General features: G+C 35.9%; 1 protein-coding gene across 1 annotated transcript in view; it reads left to right on the forward strand.

Moving 5' to 3' along the window:
• Positions 1 to 14,201: 14,201 nt before the first annotated feature.
• The window catches only part of REL (REL proto-oncogene, NF-kB subunit), a 65,910-nt gene continuing 57,603 nt past the window's right edge, over positions 14,202 to 22,508 (forward strand). The window contains exon 1 of the mRNA XM_074287002.1: positions 14,202 to 14,445. Within this exon, the coding sequence (XP_074143103.1) occupies positions 14,436 to 14,445 (10 nt within the window). The 5' untranslated portion in view covers positions 14,202 to 14,435. The remainder of the gene's footprint in view (positions 14,446 to 22,508) is intronic.

Consider the following 22,508-nt stretch of genomic DNA (forward strand, 5'->3'; position numbering starts at 1 on the left):
TATGTTCACTTGCTTTTGCATGTAAGGTATTTCATCTGTTTTGATTAGTCAACCCTTTTTAAAAACCAGTATCAAACTATTTTGATGATTACTGTTTTGTACTATAAATTAAGATCTGGTACTGGTAGACCCTACCCAACTGCTTCCCTTTTCTTCCCTTCTGAATTCTTTTTATATTTTCCTTGAAATCTTGACCTTTTGTTCCTCCAAATGAATTTTATTTTTATTTTTTATAGCTGTATAGAATAATTCTTTGGTAATTTGATTACTATAACACCAAATAAGCAAATTAATTTAGGTAGCATTGTCATTTTGTTACATTGACATAATGTAATTTATTCTCCCCATGAATAATTAATATTTCTCTATTTACATCTGTATTTCTGTAAAGTGTTTTCATTTTGTTTCAGATAGTTATATGCATGTCTTTGCAGAGAAGAGACCCAAATATTGTTTGCATTCTGCAATTATTTTGAAAGGAATTTCTTTATATTTCTTTCTGCTGGGTTTTGTTGATAATATACAAAAAATGCTGATAATTCAGATTATTTCATATCCTGCAACTTTGCAGTTTATTATTAATTTCAATTAATATTTTAGTTGACTTATGGAGACTCTAAATAGATCATCATATTTTCTTTGACTATACCTATTTTCTGTATTTTTTTGTTTTATTACTATGCTATTATTTATAGAATTATATTAAATAATAGGGGTGATAATGGGCATCTTTGCTTTACCTCTGGACTTATTGGAAGGCCTCTAAAACTTTTATTTGTTAAATATGTTTGTTTTTAATGTTAGATGGACACTATTTATTATATTTCCTACTACATATTCTTACATTTTCTAATTTTTTTTTACAAAAAAGTGTTGGATTTCTTTTTTTAACACAGTCTTTTCAGTAATGATTGATATTATATATTTTAAAAATTATGTATTGTATTACTATATGGTCTGTTGTATTTTTAGCTTTGCTAGAATTGAACCAACCCTGAATTCCTGATATAGTTGTTAGAGTATATACTAATGTCTCATTGCTAATATTTTATTTAAAATTTTTGCAAATGCTCTTTGGAATTTTGTTTTGTAGATGTCTTTCTCCATTTGAACACCATATTTTAAAAGAGTTTGAAATTTATGTATAATTCATGTGTACATTCCTCTGGTCTTGGAATTTTGAGAATTCACTTGCAGTTTGACCAATTTTTTTTCTGATCTTAGATTAATTAAATGATTTATTTCTTCTTTTGCTAATTGGGTATTTTGTATTTTGTTAGGATTCATCATTTCCTCTAAGTTATTAGTTTTGTTAGCATATAATTAAGCAAAATAGTTTCTGATAATTTTCTTTATTTCCTCTTCTTTATGAATCATCATTTTCCATTTTCCTCTCTATTAATTAGGTTAGTTATTTATGCATTTTATTAGGTTTTTAAAACCAGTTCCTGATTTTATTTATCAATCCAATAAAAGTGTTTGCTTTCAATTTCATTAATCATTTCTGATTTTTAGAATTATTACATTGTTGTTTAATTGGGTGGGGATATTAGTTATTGTTCTAAGTTTTTTAAGTTGTATGTCCAGTGTATTGATTTATTCTTTCCTACTTTTGATGTTGAAAAGTCTTTAAATATTTGATTTTATTTTTTTGTGCGGCTCTATAATTGTACAAATATATATGCATATATTGGATTTAACATATATTTCTACTATGTTTAACATATATTGGACTACTTGCCATCTAGAAGAAGGCCTGGGGGAAAGGGGAAGGTTTTGCAAGAGCTAATGTGAAAGAATTGTCCATGCATGTGTTTTAAAAAATAAAAAGCTTTAATAAAGAAAAAAAAGTCTTTAAATATATATATTTTCTCTAAAGAACTGCTTTAGCTATTACTCATGAATTTTAATGAAATTTTCTCTAATGAAATTTACTAGTTCAAATTCGTTCTTTAATCCCCTTGTTCCTTTGGATTAAATCATGTAGTTTCCCATTGGTTTTTACTTCTTTCTTCAAAGACTCTTTTATTGACTGTAATTTTATTGCCTTGTGATTAGTAAATGATATTTTTAGTATTGTTAAATATATATATATATACACACACACACACACACACACACACACACACACACACACATATATATATATATTTCTGATTTTTTGAAGGTTTTTTTGGGTAAAGTTTTTATGTTATAGTATAACAGCTACCATCTCTAATTTTACTTAAGTTCTATTCAGAACTTATTCTGGTCTTTAACTTTTTTCCTATTTTGGTTAGCTTTAGGTCTGAAAGGGATACAATTAGTTTCTCCACTATTAGAGTATGTTTTTTCCCACTGCAATTAATTTTTCTTTTAAGTATTTAGTTCAGCTTTTCACTGCATATATCTTAAGTATTGATATTAATTCTTTACCAGTGGCACGCTTAAGTATAGTTTCCCTGCTTTATCATGTTTATATTTACTGTTAAGTTCAGCCGAAGCATAATAGGTTTTGCTCAAACCTTTTCACTGAATCCAAGATGTTGCCAAATCCTATTGTTTCTATCCTTGAAATTTTATTTCTTGTATATACTCCCTTTTCTCCTCTGGCACAATCTTCTGATTGGTCTCTTTGTTTCAACTTCCTCCTCAATCCAGTTCATCTTCTACTTAACTGTCAAAATGATCTTGCAAAAGCCCAACTCTGATCACGTTGCACTTACACTTCCCTCCCTGCCTTTCCCTAACCACCACCCATGAACAACAAAGGCTAAAAGCTTCTTACTGCTTCCAGGATAAAATATAAAATCCTATTTGTGTTTACAGCCCTTCATAACTTGGCCCCTTCCTCCATTCTGGTCTCCTTATGCATCCTCCCTTCCATTTACTCTTCAATCTAGTGAAATTGGCTCCCTTCTTGTTTTTCACACGAGACACATCATTTCCCGCGTATGCAAATCCATTGGCTGTCTTCCATGACTAGAATTATGTCCTTCCTTATTTCTTCCTCCTATGCAGTTTTCTTTTATGATTTTTTTGAAATATCATACCCAGACCTTTTTTCTCATTCATGATTTTCAGATAGTTAGATAATTTTTAAATTGTATTTCCTTAACTTATTTTCTAAGTCATTTTTAATATTGTATTCCTTACATTTTACTTCTTTTACTTCTTTTTTAGTCTTTTGATTCGACTTGATTTCTTTTTATTTTATTTTAATAAAATCTTAGGATTTCTGTTGTTTCATTGATTCATTGTTTTATATTTGACCCTTTTTAACTTGTATTGCAGTAATGTCAAATTCAAATAAAAAGAGGGACATTAGGCCACAGATAAGAATTCCTGAAACCTTCATTCATATTTAGAATGCCACATATTAACTCATGCTATATTGTGTTTTTATTTATTTTGTTAAATATTTTTCCAATTATATTTTAATCTGGCTATAGCCATCAGTGATTGACATGTGTTTTATTCCATTCATTCCTTGGGTAGAGTTTCTTATTCTAAGTTACCAATTATCCTTGTCATGCCTTCTTTTCTAGTTCTTCCATTTTGTATCTCATTTAATTTCTTCCAGTTCCTCTTGTCAGTCTTATAGACAGAACTTCTTTTTCTCTGAGATCTATTTGAACTTGTTATAGAATTATTCTCTTCTATGGAAGATTATAAATCTTTCTTCTGCTATGACCAGGACTCCAGGGCCATTCTGCCAAAGGGACTTTTCTCCTTCTGTTATAGGGATCTAAGGATGCCTAATTTCTGGGCTCTGTTTAGAATTTTCCCCCTCTTTTTCCCACTGCTACTAAACTCACCTTGGGACCTTTTGAGGGGCTTTTCAGGGGCTCAAAAGCCACCCCAAGTTGCACTTTCTTTCATTTCATATTCTGGGTTCCTATGTCTATTGGGTCTAATTGTTTCTCAAGTCAAGTCATGAAGTATTTATCAAATGCTTACTATGTGATAGACACTGTGCTAAATACTATGTTTACAAAGAAAGATCAAGATAAAAAAGTCTCTATTCTCAAGGATCTCATGATCTAATGTGAGAGACAACATGCAAACAGCTAGGAATAAACAACTATCTATTTGTCTTTCTATCTATATTCCATCCATTCATTATTTATCTATTAGATAATTGGAACTAAATACATTCTCACTATATTATAACTTCCACCTTTTTTCCATTTTTTTTTCCATTCCAGACTTCTGAAAGTTTTTTGTTTGTTGGTGGGTTGTTGTTGTTGTTTTTTGTTTTTTTGGTTTGTTTTTTTTTGTTGTTGTTTTTTTTTTGGGGGGGTGTAGTCCTGGATGTTCTGGATGAGTTTTTACCTGATATTCTTTATTTTTAAAAAACAATTTTGTACACGTTTTAGTCTTACTGGGGTGTTTACAAAGATTTATGTTGCCATCTTCTCATAACACTTCTTATACTTGGTATCTAAATTTCTAAGTATTTGATTATCAGGATCATATTATGATGACTCTGAGATCATAGAAAACTTATGCAGATTCCCACAGCCCTCTGTTCTCTCTCTAAAATTAAAGTTGCTTTGGGATTTAATCTTCCCTTCATTATTTGAACTACCTGAACTTCTTGCATGCAATCAGACCTTATCATCTGAACTGGAGTACTCCTCAATTCTGGGGTCAGTTTTTTTCTTTCCCCAAAGCAATATTTTTTAAAATTGATTTTTGTTTCTGATTTTGGACGATATTGAACTTCAATAATTTTTATTTGCTGTTTCAACAGAACTAATTCTAGTTGTAAGATTTTTGTGAAAATGACTTATTTTTTCTTGAATTTAGATCTCCATTTTAAAGCCTCTCACTGATTACTAAGTTTTTCCAACGTTTTCTGAACAACAAAGTTCTGTCTGTCTTCCTCAAAACTTTGTTACCTTGGTTTACTCCTTGGAAATAAACTCTAATAGGATATTAGAGATACTCTCTATTTTCTAACATTAAGTCTATGAGCATCAGCTTCCTCCAAACCCTTTATTCACTTAACATAGTCCATAATTATAACCAAAAAAAGTATTGGGTTTTGTTTTTTTTCTGGATGGTTAAAAAAAAAAGGAGTGTTTCTGCATCATCTCATGGTGACTTGGATAAGGATGAGGTTATTTTTATTCTGTTCAGCATACAAGATAAGCTCTGTCCCTAATCTTATCTCTGCTATTTTATAGATATTCATATTAGATTATTTTACATATTAATAACTATCATATTAATACAACACATATTAATATCTATTACATATAATAAATAATTAATATTTATTATTGATAATAGATTTTGGTAATTCAGCTTCTTACACACCAAGTCTTTTTTTTTCCACTGCCCACATAACTCCCATGGCCATCTAAACCACAGTTATAACAGAATTGCTGCTATTTCTCAATTTGTATTAAATGGATGGAAATATATCAAAAATTCTAGATTGATCTCGCTTCCTGATTCCAAAAAATGTAATGGTTTAGTTCAGAGTGTCATTTATGTGACTACAGGCTAAATGTAACCCACAATATTCCTGAGTGCAGCTAGAACCATGTTAAAATACAATCAAGAAATATTTAATGAAATAAATAAAATTACAAAAGAACATGGATAACATTGCAACTAAAAACTAAGCCAATATGTGGGATAAAGGGATGCTTATGTAGCTGGTGGTCACTTTTCTATTTCAGTTTAATACATCTAGTCTGTTGGTTCCTCTTTCAATAGGATGTTGATAGATTTCTGATCTTGAATCTGTGTCATCTGAACTGTCATCTTTTAGATTTGTATTCTACAATTTTTTTGAACAAATATTAGTGGAGGGTTCATTCAAAATTAAAAACTAAATTCCGACAACTCATCAAAATTTGTTTTCTTTTTTTCATAACCAAAACCAAATACACACACACACACACACACACACACACAACTCTTGGAGGCATTTCTCAACCTATATATTCTCTCCATTTCAATTGCTTCTCAGATTTTACTGTTCTACTTACTACTATCTTTATAGTTGACTTTCTATTTGAGTTACAAATTCAAAAGGTTTCTCTCCCTTTTGCTAAAGAGGATTAAATATAATTAGCACATGCTCAGTGGGGTATCCCACTAAGGGCAAATTGCCTTTCTAATCTTGGTAAACATTCACATTTCAAAGTTTGTACACTTTCCACAATTCTAAATATTGTGCCTTTAAGACTTTCTAATAGTCTATCTCTTATTTCCCCTTCAAATACCTGCCATTATTATAAGATTTTAGGTATAGACTACAATACCTTTGTTAACCAAAATTTGCACAAATGGTTGTACATTTGTGTTATACTCTTCATGACCCTGTTTTGGGATTTTCTTGATAAAGACACAGAAATGGTTTGCCATTTCATTCTCTAGTTCATTTTACAGATAAGGAACTGGAGCAGAGTTAAGGTTCACATAACTACTAAGGATGTGTGTGGTAAGTTTTGAACTTAGGAAGAGGAGTCTTCCTGACTCAGTCTGGTATTTTATTCACTGCACCACCTAGCTGCCTCCAAACTTACACAACAAAAAAAGCTTAAATAGTATCAGAATGATGTAGAACCAAAAAGAAGGAGGGGAAAGGGAAGGAAGGAGGAAGAAGAGGAGGAGGAAAGGGAGAGGGAAGAAGAGAAGGAGAAGAAAGAAGAAGAAGAGAAGGAGAGGGAGGGAGAGAAGGGGGAGTTAAAGGAAGAGGAAGGGAAGGAAGAGGGAGAAGAGAGAGAAGAGAAGAAGAAAGGGTAGGAGGAGGATAGGGAGAAAGAGGAGAAGGAGGCGGGGAGGAAGAGGTGGGGAGAAGGAGTAGGAGAAAATGAGCCAGTGATGTGAGAATGAAGGAGAACTAAGGGTCTATATACTGTTAAAGAGAACCAGAAAAAGATTTTTGAACCTCCAGGTGAATTTCCTGTAGAAGTTTTATGAGAGGACATAGACAAGAATCTTAATGGATGATTATTCCTCTATTAATTATCTCATTATATACATATATATGTATACATAGATACACACATATGTAACATAGTTATTTGTATTTTCCCCATTAGACTATGAGGTTTTTGAGGTTTTTTTGGTCTTTTTTTTTTTTTTTTTTTTTTTTTTTTTTTGTATCCCCAGTACTTAGCACAGGGCCTGACACATACTAGGTGCTTAACAAATGCTAGTTGATTGGCTGATGCTGGATAAGAGGACAAAGAGGAGTTGGATCTAGATTTGTAGAAGTCATATCTGCATCGATAAAATCATAAATTGAGCAGATGACAAAATATTCATTGGTAAAATGAGGATGTATTCTTTAAGGATCCTTTCTTCTTTAAAAGTTTGTGCTTAAGAACAAGAATTTGCTTTACTTCTTTGGCTTGGCATCTCATATATTATTAGCAAGTATGAATAATGCCCAAACAGTACCACTAGATTGACTTTTTTAAGTGCCAGTTTTTAAATCATTTTTTTCCCTAGAAACATGGGATGACAAAGGGAGCTAAATTTCCACATTCCCTGGATTAATATTAGTGTTATTTTCCTACTCCTGGTGGAAGACTTTCCCTTTAGATATGAACAGACAATTCTCAAATAATGAAGTTCAAACTATATCCACTCATATGAAAGAGTGTTCCAAATCACTACTGATCAGAGAAATGCAAATTAAGACAACTCTGAGATACCACTGCACACCTGTCAGATTGGCTTAGATGTCAGGAACAAATAATGATGAATGTTGGAGGGGATGTGGGAAAACTGGGACACTGATGCATTGTTGGTGGAGTTGTGAAAGAATCCCGCCATTCTGGAGAGCAATCTGGAATTATGCCCCAAAAAGTTGTCAAACTGTGCATACCCTTTGATCCAGCATTGCTGCTATTGGGCTTATATCCCAAAAAGATACTGAGGAGGGGAAAGGGACCTGGATGTGCCAAAATGTTTGTAGCAGCCCTTTTCGTAGTGGCTAGAAACTGGAAGATGAATGGATGTCCATCAATTGGAGAATGGTTGGGTAAATTATGGTATATGAAGGTTATGGAATATTATTGCTCTGTAAGAAATGACCAGCAGGATGAATTCAGAAAGGTTTGGAGAGACTTACATGAACTGATGCTGAGTGAAATGAACAGAACCAGAAGATCGCTGTACACTTCAATGCTGTATGAAGATGTATTCTGATGGAAGTGGATATCTTCAACATAAAGAAGATCCAACTCACTTCCAGTTGATCAATGATGGACAGAAATAACTACACCCAGAGAAGGAACACTGGGAAGTGAATGTAAATTGTTAGCACTACTATCTATCTACCCAGGTTACTTATACCTTTGGAATCTAATACTTAACATGCAACAAGAAAATTGGATTTACACACATATATTGTATCTAGTTTATACTGTAACACATGTAAAATGTATGGGGTTGCCTGTCATCTAGGGGAGGGAATAGGGGGAGGGAGGGGAAAATTTGGAAAAATGAATACAAGGGATTATATTATTTAAAAAAATTACTCATGCATATATACTGTCAAAAATTTTATATATATAAAATTAAAAAATTTAAAAATAACAAAAAAAAAGACTTTCCCTTTATTTCAGGGTTGAAGCATATTTGTTGAAAATAAGGAAAAAATAAAGTTGGTTCTTTCAGTGGGTATTTCAGTGCCAGGGAAATCATAGAGATAGATGGGCAAGATATTAGTTCGGTATACTAATCAATTTTTTTTCCAGGATCATTCCTGAGAAAAACTACTTGGAACCTGCACAAATAATATACTTCTTATATTTTTCTTTTTCTTTTTTCAAAGTTTCTCTTTTTTTTTTTTAAACCAGTGAAGAGGGAGCTAGTGTTCAAGGTCATCACTAGGCTTCTCTTTCATGACTCAAGTGTTATTGCTACTCATGCAGTTACTTGAACTAATAGTTACCAAGACCTGCCTCTGCACCACCAGGAAGTGCAAATCAGGGCTTTGCAAACTGTGGTTTCTGCTAATTAAGGGCTCCAGCCCCATAGTCTGCTCACCCTTCAATTAGTCTATGAGTTGCTACAATCCATTCACTTGCACCATCCACTAACTATGAGACTCCATACATCGTCCAATGTTCAGAATTTCCGAATCCGGGGTGGTTGGAGACAGGCATATGCTCTGTGTGGCCTGGTCCTGCCAGAACAAGGCTAGTCGGCCTTTGCTTTGTGCATGGACACATCCATCTGACCTTCAGGTGTGTCTGAGGCTCTTTCCACAATCTGCCGCTGATCCACTGTCTCGCAAAGGAGGAATCACGTTACAAAGTGCTCTACTTTGGATGCAGAGTCATATTCCAGTTTCGTGGCATTCATGGCAGTGAGCACTGCACTGTTCAGGGTCCTGGAATAGTCGAGGAAGGGCTGCAGGCACTGCAGCCTTGGGCAGGAGCAGGCACTTGGTCAGCAGTTCCACTCATGACCCACCAGCCAACCCACTTTCTTGGAGATCCGTGAAAAAGGGCGAAAGCGAGCTTAGCCAGACTGAACCATCTTCCTCCTCTCTTTCTGACTGAAGTCTTGGAGACAAGTTTGAATCCTCCATCTTTCTCTGATGGGAGTAGGGAGTAAGGGAGAGCTCTTTTATCCTTTAAAACAACATTTCTTTTTTCTTTTATAGTGTTTTTATTATTATGGAATTGACAAACAGCACCAGTCATGAATATTTCTTTATGCAGAGAAAAACAATCTGTGCATGCACTTGATCCCCATTACACATAAACAGTGTACAAGGTTTAGACAAAACCTTACATCTGGGTACATAAAAGAAAGCCTTTATTTGCTGGAGGAATTTGAATAGGCATCATAGTGGGGGAAAGTGGTGTTTGATCTGGGTGTTGAAGAATAGTTAGGAAACAGGCAAAATGAAGAGAAAGGGCAGCGAGGGGAAGCCACGCTAGGTAGTGCACAGGACTGAAACTCTTTCAGGAAAACTCTGAGTTCAAATTTGACCTCAGCCGCATACTAGCTGGATATCCCTGGGTTAATTAATCTTTACCTCAGTTTCTTCATCTGTAAAATGAGTTTAAGAAGACAATGGCAAACTACTCCAATATCTTTGCCAAGAAAACCCCAAATAGGGTCATGAAGAGTTGGACATGATTGTGGAGGGAAAGCTATTCCAGAAAAAAGAAATTTGATTTAGGTATAAATTCATAGGCAGGAAAGTTCTGGACACATTTAGGGAAAAGTGGTTGCAGTGGGTTTTGAATGCCAGGCTAAAGACTTTAGATTTTACTCTACAGAAGGGGCAAAAGTTAAAAGGTTAACGAATGTGTAGAGTGAACTGAAGGGGAGAAAGGACTGAAGATAAGTTGAGCAGCTATGTAGTTATTGCAAGGATCCTGGGGAGAAGTAATTAGGGTCTTAACAAGAGCAAAAAAAGAGGGGATGGAATAGAGGGGTGAGAGAGGAGAGACAGATGATAGGCTATGGGGGTAGAGGAAAAAAGCAAAAATAAGTTAAAAGTTTTATTTATTTACTCATTCATTCAATATCACTTATTAAGTATAGTGCACTGTGACAGGATCTGTAAGAGACACAAGGAGAAATAAAATATACTTTGTGTTCAAGAAGCCTCCAATTTGAGGGGAATAAGAAATAGAAGCAGTTAAATTTTAATGCAAATTAGGTTATGGTAACTCTTATATGGGGAATAATTGTGAATATTGACTGCAATTTGTCAAAGAGACATTTCTGCTCTCTAGTCTAGCAGAGAACCAATATGTATTATAAGAGTGGATCTTTTGTGGAATAATAATCCTGATTAGGCACATCACAATAGCAAAATCTTTTCCTGTGGAGTGCCCTTACTCTACTCTAGGGAAGGTGAGAGACAATTGAAAACTTTATGTCTGGTTTCCCTATCATCTCCACAACTTGGAGTTATGAGGACCTGAATTTGTAATCCTGCTTCTGTGGCTTATTGATTAACCTCTTGGGCAAATTGATTAACCTTTCTGGGACCTTGTTTCCTCATCAATTTAAGTAAATAAAGGAATTAACAAGGACATTTACTAAATTCATACTATGTACTTACTAAGTACTGTACTAGAGTTGAGAATGCAAAGAAAGGTAAGAGACAACCTCTGATATCAAGGACTTCAATTGAATGGGAGAGACAATATGAAAACAATTTGTATATAAATAAGATTTAATACAAGATGAATTGGAGCTAATATCAGAGGGAAGGCACTTAGAGTGAGAAAGCTAGGAAAGCCTTTTTGCAGATTGTGGGACTTCAGCTGAAACTGGAATAGACTTCTAAGAATCCTTCTAGCTTTATATCTATTTTATGAGCATATGTTTGTAAATGTGGTGTCAGGAAAAAAAAGTAACAGGTTTGACAAAAGTTTGATTCATAGATCTATAGCTGGAAGGGACCTCAGATGCTATCTAATCCAATTCTTTTTTCTTTCTTTTTTTTTTTTTTTAATGGATGAGGAGGCTGAGGTTTAAAGAGGTTGAGTAAGTATGACAGAAACATCATGCAAACTCTTTACTATGCTGTCTCACCACTTTATAATTGTATAAGCATGGGCAAATCACAACCTTTTATCTCAGTTTCCTTATCTCTAAAAATTAGGATAGCAATTCTTACACTCCTGACTTTACGGAGTTGATGTTAATATCAAAAGAGACAATGTATGTAAATCGTTTTGCAAACTTTAAAAGCCGTGATTGGCTGTGACCTGGGTGATGATGGTGATGATGATGTACAAAACACTGATTTCTTCAGTGATGGGAGAACCAAATAAGGAACTTCCTCTGCCAAAATAGACCTAGTCCCTGCAATGCAATAGTCCTGGAGAGTTGCTGAGGCACTAAGGGGTTGAGTGCTTCCACTAGGATATTATTATTATTATTATTCTCTGCTCTAATAATAGAGAATAAAATAGGAATATAAAGGACTATGAAATTAATTGAGGGAGAAATATTTTCTATTTGGAGAAATTAGGAAAGCTTTTGAAATTGAGTAATTGGGAGAGAAGGAAGACACCATTAGCAAAAAATAGGGGAAATTTGAAGGAGGAGATTTGGGAGGGGATGGGTGGGACATGATATATTTTATTTTATTCATATTGAGTAAGTTAGAGTCATTGTGAAAATATCCAAGTGGAAATTTCCCAAACAGCTGGAAATTTACTACTCAACTCTGCCTCTTCACTTCCCTGATTCCTTTTACTCTCAGCTAAAATCTCATCTTTCTGAAAGAAGCTTTTCTTGATCCCCCTTAAGTCTAGTGTCTTACCTCCATTGAATATCTTATTATATAATGACTGATTATATAATATTTATGTATATATTTATATGTGTATATACATACCCAACCACACCCACAGTTGTTTTCATGTTGTCTCCCTTCTCCCCATTAGACTGACCTCCTTGAGAATTGGAGACTGTTTTTAATTTTGTTTTTGCTTTTTTTTTTTTTTTTTTTTTTTTTTTGTATTCCTAATGCTTAGCAATATCCACACTGCATGGTAGGTGCTTAATTAATGTTTGTTGACTTGGAGCACTGGTGAAAGCGTAGAATTAGAGTTATTTTGATTCAGAAATCATCTACATAGAAACCATTGTTAAATCAAGGATATCTTGAGATCCTGATAGGAAGGGAAAGGCTTAAGAGCATAGCCTAAGTGGACTAAATAAACCTGAAACGTTTTAAGCTTAACTTTAGCTAAGTTTCTGGACCTTTCACTTAGTGGATTCTGTTTTGTTTTGTTGCATTGGCTTTCTATCACAGTGCACTATATTTAATAAATGCTACTGAATAAATGAGTAAATAAATGAAACTTTAAGTTATTTTTGGTTCTTTCCTCTAATGCTACAGCCCATCATCTGTCTCTCCTCTCTCCTCCCTCTATTCCACTGTGAGGGAGCCTATCCACAGGCTTTTTCCTGGTGCAGTTTTATACATAGATTTGCCAAAATTAGAATGTGAATACAGTTCAATTTATGTACAAATTGTCCATTATTGGTTTTGCTCTGTGGAAGTGGATCTGAACACATCTGCACGAGACTGAATTAAGTGATTTTATGTTTCCCTCTGTTCTCTGAACATTGTATACTGCAAGTTTGTATCGCTGTATACGTTGCACCCTTCTCAGTCCTTAGTTGCTTGTATATTGCACTGGGAATTCCTTTCTAATGCCCTAGCCTTCATCAATGCTTGACTGCTTTTCAACTAATGACGTTATAATATAGAATAATACGTAATAGAGAACTCTGCACTCCATGCGTAACAGTGCCCTTATCAATTTATATTACTTCCATTGTTGCACATATCACATATAATAAGATTGTAATATTTCCGTGGGAGAAAAAAATTAAGAATTAGGGTAATTGAAGGTTCTACGTATGCAAATAAATTTATTACAAATTAATAAATGCTACAGTGACGCGGGTCCCGCACTTCCCCCGAGGGTGAACTCGGACAAAGTCGTTCCTACCCAGACCCCGCTGCGGGGGCTGTGATTTGCATTTGCGAAAGAGGAGAAAAGGGGAACCACATTTTGAAAGCCCCGGGCTTCTACATCATCCAGGAGGCCGGGCCAGAGTCCCACCAGAAACCGGAAGGGCTTCGCCACAGGATTCTCACCGGTGCTCTCACTGAACTAAAGTGCCCACTCCCCCTAGCGAGGGAGCGCAGCAGGGGACCGGTGGGGCCAGCCGGGAGGAGCACAGGAGGTAGCAGGTGTAGGAACGGGACCACGAGCTAGGGCCTGTATATAACGCAGCGCGTGCGTATGCGTCTCCCTTTTTCTGCTCACCTCAGCCGCCCGCCCCCTCCTGTACTTTAAAAAAAAACACACACACACAAAAAAAAACACACTCTCGCGGAAGAACCTGGAGGAGGGGGATTTCTCCCGGAGCCTGGGGCTTAAACAAGCTCGGTATGGTTTTCTCTCCTCCTCCTCCTCCTCCTCCTCCTCCTCTCCTCAGCACCACCCCTCCGTTGCCGGGACCGCCAGACCACGCCCCCATCTCTAGGAATAGCCTATCACCGGCGGCAAAGGCTGTGGAAGGCGGGGCGCCAGCACTCGGTGATAGGGGACCGAGCTCACGCTGCTCGCCCCCATCCGCCATCGGGAGAAGGCAGGCGTGGGGCGAGAGCCTTGCGTCATATTCCGGGAAACCCCCCTCCCTTCCAGCGGCTCCCTGGCCCTTTCCTCTGCTCGGTCCAGCCCCCTCTTCGCGTCTCAGTCGGTGACGCCCGCGCGGGCGGGGAAGGAGCTGGGGAGGGGGCGGGGTCAAGGGGTGGGGCCTGGAGGGAAGGGGCTCCGCGTCGCCTGAGACAGGGCTGAGTAGGCTGGCTGGTGGCAAGTGCTGACAGAAGAGACGTCGTACCCGGCCCGGCCCAGCCCTGCCCTGCCCTGCCTTGGCTGGCCAGCGCAGCGAGGGGAGCCCGGCGCGCGGAGCGCAGCGGAGCCATGGCGGCCGGTGAGTGTCCCCGGGACCTCCCTTGGACAGGTCCGGCTCCCGGGGATGGTTAAGGGGTCGCGCGCAAAAGTTTGGGGGAGTTACCCGGGATTTCCCCTCTACCCTCGGGCAGCGGCTCCCGGAATCGGGGGGAGGGGGAGAAGGAGGAAGGGGACATTGGGGGAAAAGGCGAAGTGAAAACAAAGATAATTTGTCAGTCAAGTAAGCATTTATTAAGCGCTTACTTGGTGCCAGATTCTAGGGGTGCAAAGATAAAAGACAGTCCTGCTTTTCAGGACGAATTTATTAAGCGCCTACTATGTACCGGGCGCTGGGGATGCAACTCGCCTGGAGTTCTCAGTCTGCGCGAAAACCAGTGTGTACAAACAAGCCGTACCCAGCTTCGTTTGGGGCTGGTCCCAGAGTGGAGGCAGGGCGATCATTAACTTGCCTCTCCATCCTGGCCTTACCTGGAAGTGCTTTGAAAAAGTAAACTTCTTTATAACTTTGGTTCTAGTAATAATAATTCTGGAATCTCTAAGGGGGTCTGAGAGATCTCTGAGAGGTACTTGGCTCAGCTGGTGCAGACCTCGGTCCCTTCCTCCCTTCTCATCCCATGTGATTTTTAACTCAGGGTCTCCCCTTTTAAGGGCCTTAGCCTCCCCAGGGGGTCCATTGGAGGCAATTCCCTCTAGTCCCTTTGCCATTGGTTAAAAGCAGTGAAGCATGCTTTCATAATTTAAAATTCTTTTTTTCTTCATTGGAAGGATGATAGTATGTTTGATCTTATAATGCCGTTAATTGTCTAAACCATCCAGGCTCCCAAAAGTGTTTTTTTAGTCCTTGAAAGGATATGAGATAGTAACATTAAGAATGAATCTTTTTTTAAAATGTGTTAAATGAAATAGTTTGTATCCATTTTCCCCTTAAGCTAATTTTTTTCTATTTTAAAATGGAGAGGAAAATGAGAATTTAAAGCATGCTTAGAAATATATACATTTTAAAAATAACCAGTTTGGGCAATATTAATTTTTATTTCCCATCTAGAAAATTCTGTTTTTTTGTTTGTTTGGTTTTTTTTAAAGGGTCAGGGGAAAAGGTGTGTGACTCTCATGGTGAGATTTTGAGAGGTTATAGAAGAGTTGTATGGGATGATATGAATTAGATGGATTTCATGCATCATTGGAGAGTACACTTCTTTTTAAAAATTTATTTTTTAAAATAATTTATTAATTTTATAATTATAAATTTTTTTGATAGTACATATGCATGGATAATTTGTTTTTTTTGTTTTTTTTTTACAACATTATCCCTTGTATTCACTTTTCCAAATTTTCCCCTCCCTCCCTCTACCCCCTCCCCTAGATGACAGGTAATCCCATATATAATAAATGTGTTACAGTATATCCTAGATACACTATATGTGTGTAAATCCAAATTTCTTGTTGCACGGTAAGAATTGGATTCCGAAAGTATAAGTAACCTGGGTAGATAGACAGTAGTGCTAACAATTTACATTCACTTCCCAGTGTTTCTTCTCTGGGTGTAGCTGTTTCTGTCCATCATTGATCAACTGGAACTGAATTGGATCTTCTCTTTGTTGAAGATATCCACTTCAATTAGAATATATCTTCATACAATTGTTGATGAAGTGCATAGTGATCTCCTGGTTCTGCTCCTTTCACTTAGCAGAGTACACTTACTTCTTGAGCTCCATTTAACTGCTTTGAGATTAATAAGTGAGCCAGAACTTTATGTCTCATGGCAAATATTGAACTTGCTTGTATCTATCTATCCTATATTCTCTCTCCATTCCTCTGGCTCTCCTAGCTAGGCATTATTTTAAAACTGAAGTAGTGAAATAATTATTTACTTTTCTTGAAGTAGTTTTTATAGTTCTTAATCTTAATTTTAAAAGTACTTGAGAGGAGCATTATATATTTTATCTCCTCTGTCCCCTATGTCAAAACAAACAAAAAACAACTCATGGAACACTTAAACTCCACTAAAATATAGGACTCTTGTTTTTCTTATATGATTTTTGATTTCCCCCCTCAGTCTGTCAGTGACTCTCAATAAAAAAAAAAGTCTCCCACCCCTGTTTTAAAGTATTGAAGAGGAAGTAAAAGGAGAAAGGATTTTTTTTTCTTTTTTAAACAGAACTATATCATTGCAACCATTGTAAGCTGAAAAGGAAGTAAGATTGTTTCAAATGACATGCTTTTGCATATGTTTGTGGTTTTAGTGTGAGAATATGTGTATAGTTTAAAATATTAAAACTTTCCCTTTACCCACATCATTGACCTGAAAATGCTATATAATTGGGTTAATAATATTAAAACACATTTAGATGACTAGCATGAAAAAACTAACTTTTAGTTGTTAAATATCTGATTAGCTAAAAAATACTGTGAGAATATCCAAAGACATATTTCACAAATAAAATGAGGCAGCATGCTGGAAATTTAACCTTTTATGGGAAGTATGAATTTGTCAACCATGTGATATTTTTTAAATGGGCAACATAAAATTAACCACATTTATATGTAATGTATTTAAAAACGCCATATTATAATGAAAATGATTCAAGTAGTTCTCTTAATGAATTTGTAACCTCTGTTGGTTGATGAGTTTCATACTATTAAAAAAAATACTGTAACAATATACTGATTATGACTGGATTATTTAAAAGAATTCAAAACTAAGGGTGATTTTCTTTCTTTCCCATACGTGCCAAAATTATAAATAAACAAAAATGATTTCTACAGGAGTATTTTTAAAATTATTTAAATGTAATCTGATATTTTAAAAACAAATTTGTGAACAAAGAAAATATCTTTTTGAGTGAATTATGGCTTGATTCATAACTATAAAGTTTGAAACAGAACTTTAAAAGGAAAAATCTGTTGCCTTGTTCTGACCTTTATAATGATAATTGTTCAGTTGTGTCTTGTCTCTTCGTGACTATTTGGGGGTTTTCTTGGAAATGATTATGTTGCTCATTACCTTCCTTATGTCATTTTACAGATGAGGAAACTGAAGCAGATACAGTTAAGTTACTTACCCAGACTCACAGAGCTAGAGCTAGTTAAGTGTCTGAGGCCAGATTTGAATTCACAAAGATGAACCTCTCTGACTCCAGGTCCTGCAATCTTATTGTTTGTGTCATCTAGCTGCCCTTGGTGATATAGCATCTTTCTTTGTACAGAATCAACAGTACAGCAAGTAAATATTTCATTAGAATGATTCTAACAGATACTGGAGAAAACAATTGTACAGATTTGATCACTAAAGAATAAAGTATAAAGGCAGCTAGGTGGCCCAGCTAAGAGTCAAGAAGACTCATCTTTCAGAGCTCATATTCTGGCCTGAGATACTTACTAGCTACGTGACCCCTCAGTTTCCTCATCTGTCAAATGAGCAGAAGGAAATGGCAAACCATTCTAGAATCTTTACCAAGAAAATCCCAAATGGGGACATGAAGTCAGATACAGGAGACAACAGAACAACAAAAGTGTCAGATGCCATTAAGAACTTTAAAATTCTTCTCTCATTTCTTCCTCCCAACAACCTTGGCAGGTTGATACCATTATCATTGGTGAAAGCTTTTGTACCTGTATTTCAACATTTGATTACCCATGTATCTTTGGAAAATTATAAGAAAGCTTTGCTTAATTGATTAAAGTTTATTATCATCTGTGGTGAGACTCTATTAACATTGCCATAACAAAAAATCTTCAAAGTATTTTAATAGAGTAACAAAGCAAGTAATTCTACTTTTTCAGATTTTAATACTTTATCTCTTACTGACATTGACATGGAAGCAAGTCTGTGTAGTTAAGTTATGTATGGTTCAGCTAACATAAATGTACCATATAGATCATAATTTTTTAAGTATAAGAAAATTTCTGGAGAAAGTAAAAAAATAGATAATTTTGGCAAGTTACTCTGAAGTTCAAGCTTTCTAAGTGGTTAAAACAGATGGTTAGGATCTCGTATGTCATTAGACTAGTTTAAATAAGGATTTTAAAACTTCCTTTCAAATCTGTTGACATCAGAGTTAATTAGGATAGGAAGAATGAAGAAAAATGTTCCCAAACCTGACTTAAGGTTGAGCAATCAGTGTTCCTTTTTGTTTATGAACTTCACTGAAATATAAGGGAAGGCAGTTGTTTTTGTTGTCCTATTAGTTAATATATCCAATAGAAATTTGTCTCTTTTGTAATTTTGTGTTAATTATGGAGAACAAAAAAAAACATATTTGAAGCACTATTTTCTGATAAATATCCAGATAATTTTTTTTCTTTTTTTTGTTGTGTTGTGTGCTAATAGAAGATACACGAAGAAATTATTTCTGTAAATACTTTAATACACTGAAAGTAGTCTTAGGTTTCAAGAGAATTAATTTTTTGTTGCTGAGAAATATAGAAAGTAGTTGTTGGTAAAGTACCTTAGAGCAGATGTTTTAGGAGAGGGTACTCCAAGGATACATTAGTTTAAAGAGTTATATGAAAGGGATGAAGACAACATTTTGGAATATTGTTTCTGAAATGGATCAATATGGAAAAATACATGGAAATATGAGTGGGAGAAGGGAATTAAGGTGATAGAAATTGTGGATTGTAGAACTCAAAGACCTTTTTAGTGCAGCCCTCTCTTCTTGTTTTACCATTTGAACAAATCGAGGCCCAGAATGTTAAATGACTTGTTCAGGGTCATATTCTTGTAAGTGACAGAGCTGGGATTTGGATTCAAGTCCTTTATCTCCAAGTGTTGGTGGCTCACAATAGCTTCTGATAGGTAGACAGTAATACAAAAATAACAATCTGCAGCATTGTAGTCAAAGTGGATTACTTGCCCTCCCTTTGAACTTATTCAAGGATTTCCCTGACTCCTGTGTTTGGTCATATTATTCCTTTTACTTGGAATGACCTCTTCTGTTCAGTTCTACTTGTTTAAATCATATCAGGTCCAGTTTAAAAGCCATCTTTTTCATAAAGTCTTCTCTGATCTTTATCCCTCCCTCCCCAATATGATCTTTTTCTTTCTCCTTAATTTGATCTCTTGGCACATCCTTTATTGTATTTTAATTTGGCCACTTATCACATACTATTTTCTTTTACTTTTATCATCCCACATTGTGAGACGTTCTTAAGGAATTATTTATATTTTATATCCTTCGATAAATAGCATACTACTATGGTAGGTGCTTCACATTTATAGAAGAAACTGAGAAAGGTAGTTTTTAACATCCAAAAGAGGCAAAGGTAAGAGAAAACTGATCTTTATTAATGAAACTAGTTCCTAGGTCTTAAGGGAGACTGAAATCCGTCATTTCCCCTTTCTCTAGATTTTGTGTGTAGGATGATTGGGAAAGTTTCATCTCTACAACTTGGGTCATCTCTTTCAGTCAGGTTGCTGCTTCTTCTCTTTTATGTTCCAAGGTCTATACAGAAACTAAATTGTATCTTACCGCTACCAAGATGCTTCAACTTCTAAAGCTTTCAACATTAGTTGCACTTGGATTAGAAACCATTTTAGTTACCTATTAGTAAGCATTGTTCTTGAAACAATTTTTATTCTAGCTTAAAAAAAAATTAATTGTCCTAGAACATCAATTCCCCAATGTGCCGGTTATAATTTATAATTACATACATGAAGGGAAATACTTTTTAGTGATAGAAAGGCCTTAGAGCATGAAGGTGACCTTGAATTCTTTTAGGCTGCCATAGAAGCAGAATACAAAATTTGGTGGGTCTTTCCAAATTGGAAGAGTTTAGAGTAGTGGTCCTCAAACTTTTTAAATAGGGGGCCAGTTCACTGTCCCTCAGCCTGTTGGAGGGCCTGACTAGAGTAAAAACAAAAGCTCACACTCTGTCTCTGCCCCTCAGCCCATTTGCCATAACTCGGCGTGCAGCATAAACATCTTCAGCGGGCTGCATCTGGCCACGGGCTGTAGTTTGAGAACCCTTGGTTTAGAGTTTGGGTGATGGACTATGAATGAACTCAGCTCAGTTAAATTCAGTTTTCATCAATAGATTGGCTACAAGTTGGCCATAGTAACCCATAGTTCTGGAATATGGAAATAGGCTGTAGTATCTTTCTTATTTTTTTTTTTTCCTGAGGCTGGGGTTAAGTGACTTGACCAGGGTCACACAGCTAGGAAGTGTTAAGTGTCTGAGACCATATTTGAACTCTGGTCCTCCTGAATTCAGGGCTGGTGCTCTATCTACTGTGCCACCTAGCTACCCCTAAGCTATAGTTTCAAGACTTGCTAAATTAGTTTAGCCATTAGCACTTTCATTGTGCTATTTCTCTCTAGCAATTAGCAAATTGACCAGCTACTAGATGAATTGATAAGATGAATCAGTCTAGGTAGATCCCTTTTGGTAAATATTCTTTATGGTACAACATGAATGATACAATATGAGAAGGGATAAGAAAGAGTGTAGTGTGTTGATGAAATTGGTGGAGTGAATACTTACCAGATAAAGGCACCTGTTCTATCTGATATGAGAAAGGAGTACTGGATTAGGAGTCAGAATATATGTTTTCTAAGAGAGCTCACTGCTAGTTAAGGGGACCTTGAGCAATCAGAAACTCAAGCTTTTCAAGCTTTAAACTGGCAAGAAATGAAATGTGTTCTTTGAGGTAACACACAGAATTATTGTGAGGTTTTGAGGGGGGTATTTATGTAAGAGTGCTTTGAAAGCTATAAAACATAGGATGTGCCATATTTCAGTATTATAGTTTGCAGTCATAATTAGCTGGTCAATTAGCCTGGGGGAGGTAGCATATATTGATGTAGCTTACTGTATCACTAATGTTGATCATTTATTCAACAAATATTTAGGAAGCTTCTCCTTCATACAGTGATCTGTGATGGTGCTGGAGGAGCTGCAGAGATCAGTTTTCATTCCAGTCCTCAAAGAGTCAGTCCTCAGGTCAGGGGTGGTAAAAGTACATGGTCCAAGTTAGAATGTAGTTCATTTGTGAGAAAGATACAAAGTGATATGAGACCAGATGAGGGAGAAATCAGAGAAGGCTTCTTGGAAAGGGGCATCTTTGAGCAGAGCATGGAGGGATAGGTTGAAGATGGGTGAAGATAAATGAGAAGGGGATTATAGACATAGGGTTTAGCACAGATAAAGATATGAAAATAGGAAAGTATGGTACTCATTTAGTGGTTCAGTTTTTCACTAAACGAGTAGTACAGTTTTGTTGGATTATAAAGTATCTGAGAATACCTGTTGTTAAATTAGATTGTCCATATACGTTTGGGTCTAAATTGATATATGATAGGGAGCCTTTTAAGGTAGTCAAAATTCAGTAATGGCAAGATCAGTCTGGGAATAGAAGTGTGGGATTGGTTATGTGGGATGGAGATGGGATAAAGGGAGACCTATTTAGCTATTCCAGTTTTGTTGTTCGGTCATATCCAACTGTTTGTGACCCCATGAACCATAATAGCCATGGGGTTTTCTTGGCAAAGATCCTGGAGTGGATTGCCATTTTATTTTTTCTCCTATGGATTAAGGGAAATAGTCATTTGGCTATGCCTAAGGCAAAATTTGAACTTGGGTCTACAGGTCCAGCCCTTTATCTACTGAGCCATCAAGCTGCCGTAGTTTCAGTAGTCTTCTGTTTTTGTAGTCCTGGCAATTAAATTCAACATGGGTATGTAAAGTAGGAGAGTGGGAGTAAGGGGGTTGTTGTTACCAAAAAAAAAAAATACTTCAGAGACAGGATGACTGATTTTTGTATTTGCATTATTGATTTCAACAGGATAAAGGGTCTTCTTTTCATTCTTTCAAAGAAAAGTGTTTTGATATAACAAAGTATTTAGTTATTTGGTGGAAATAACTGGTTCATGTTATTCTTTTGTTCCTTATGGTTAATGATTTATAGTTGGGAAATTAAAAAAAACTTGTTTATTAAGAGAGGTAAATATATCTCAGTATAATGGAATAGAAATAAAGAAATCAAGACAAGGGTGGGATGTGAAAATATGAGGATATAGACAGTCTCTTATATAAAACTTTAAATTTTCTTTTATCTAAGTAAAGGTCTTATTAACCATAGGT

Source organism: Sminthopsis crassicaudata, chromosome 2 (genome assembly GCF_048593235.1).
Source record: "Sminthopsis crassicaudata isolate SCR6 chromosome 2, ASM4859323v1, whole genome shotgun sequence".
Taxonomy (NCBI): Eukaryota; Metazoa; Chordata; class Mammalia; order Dasyuromorphia; family Dasyuridae; genus Sminthopsis; species Sminthopsis crassicaudata.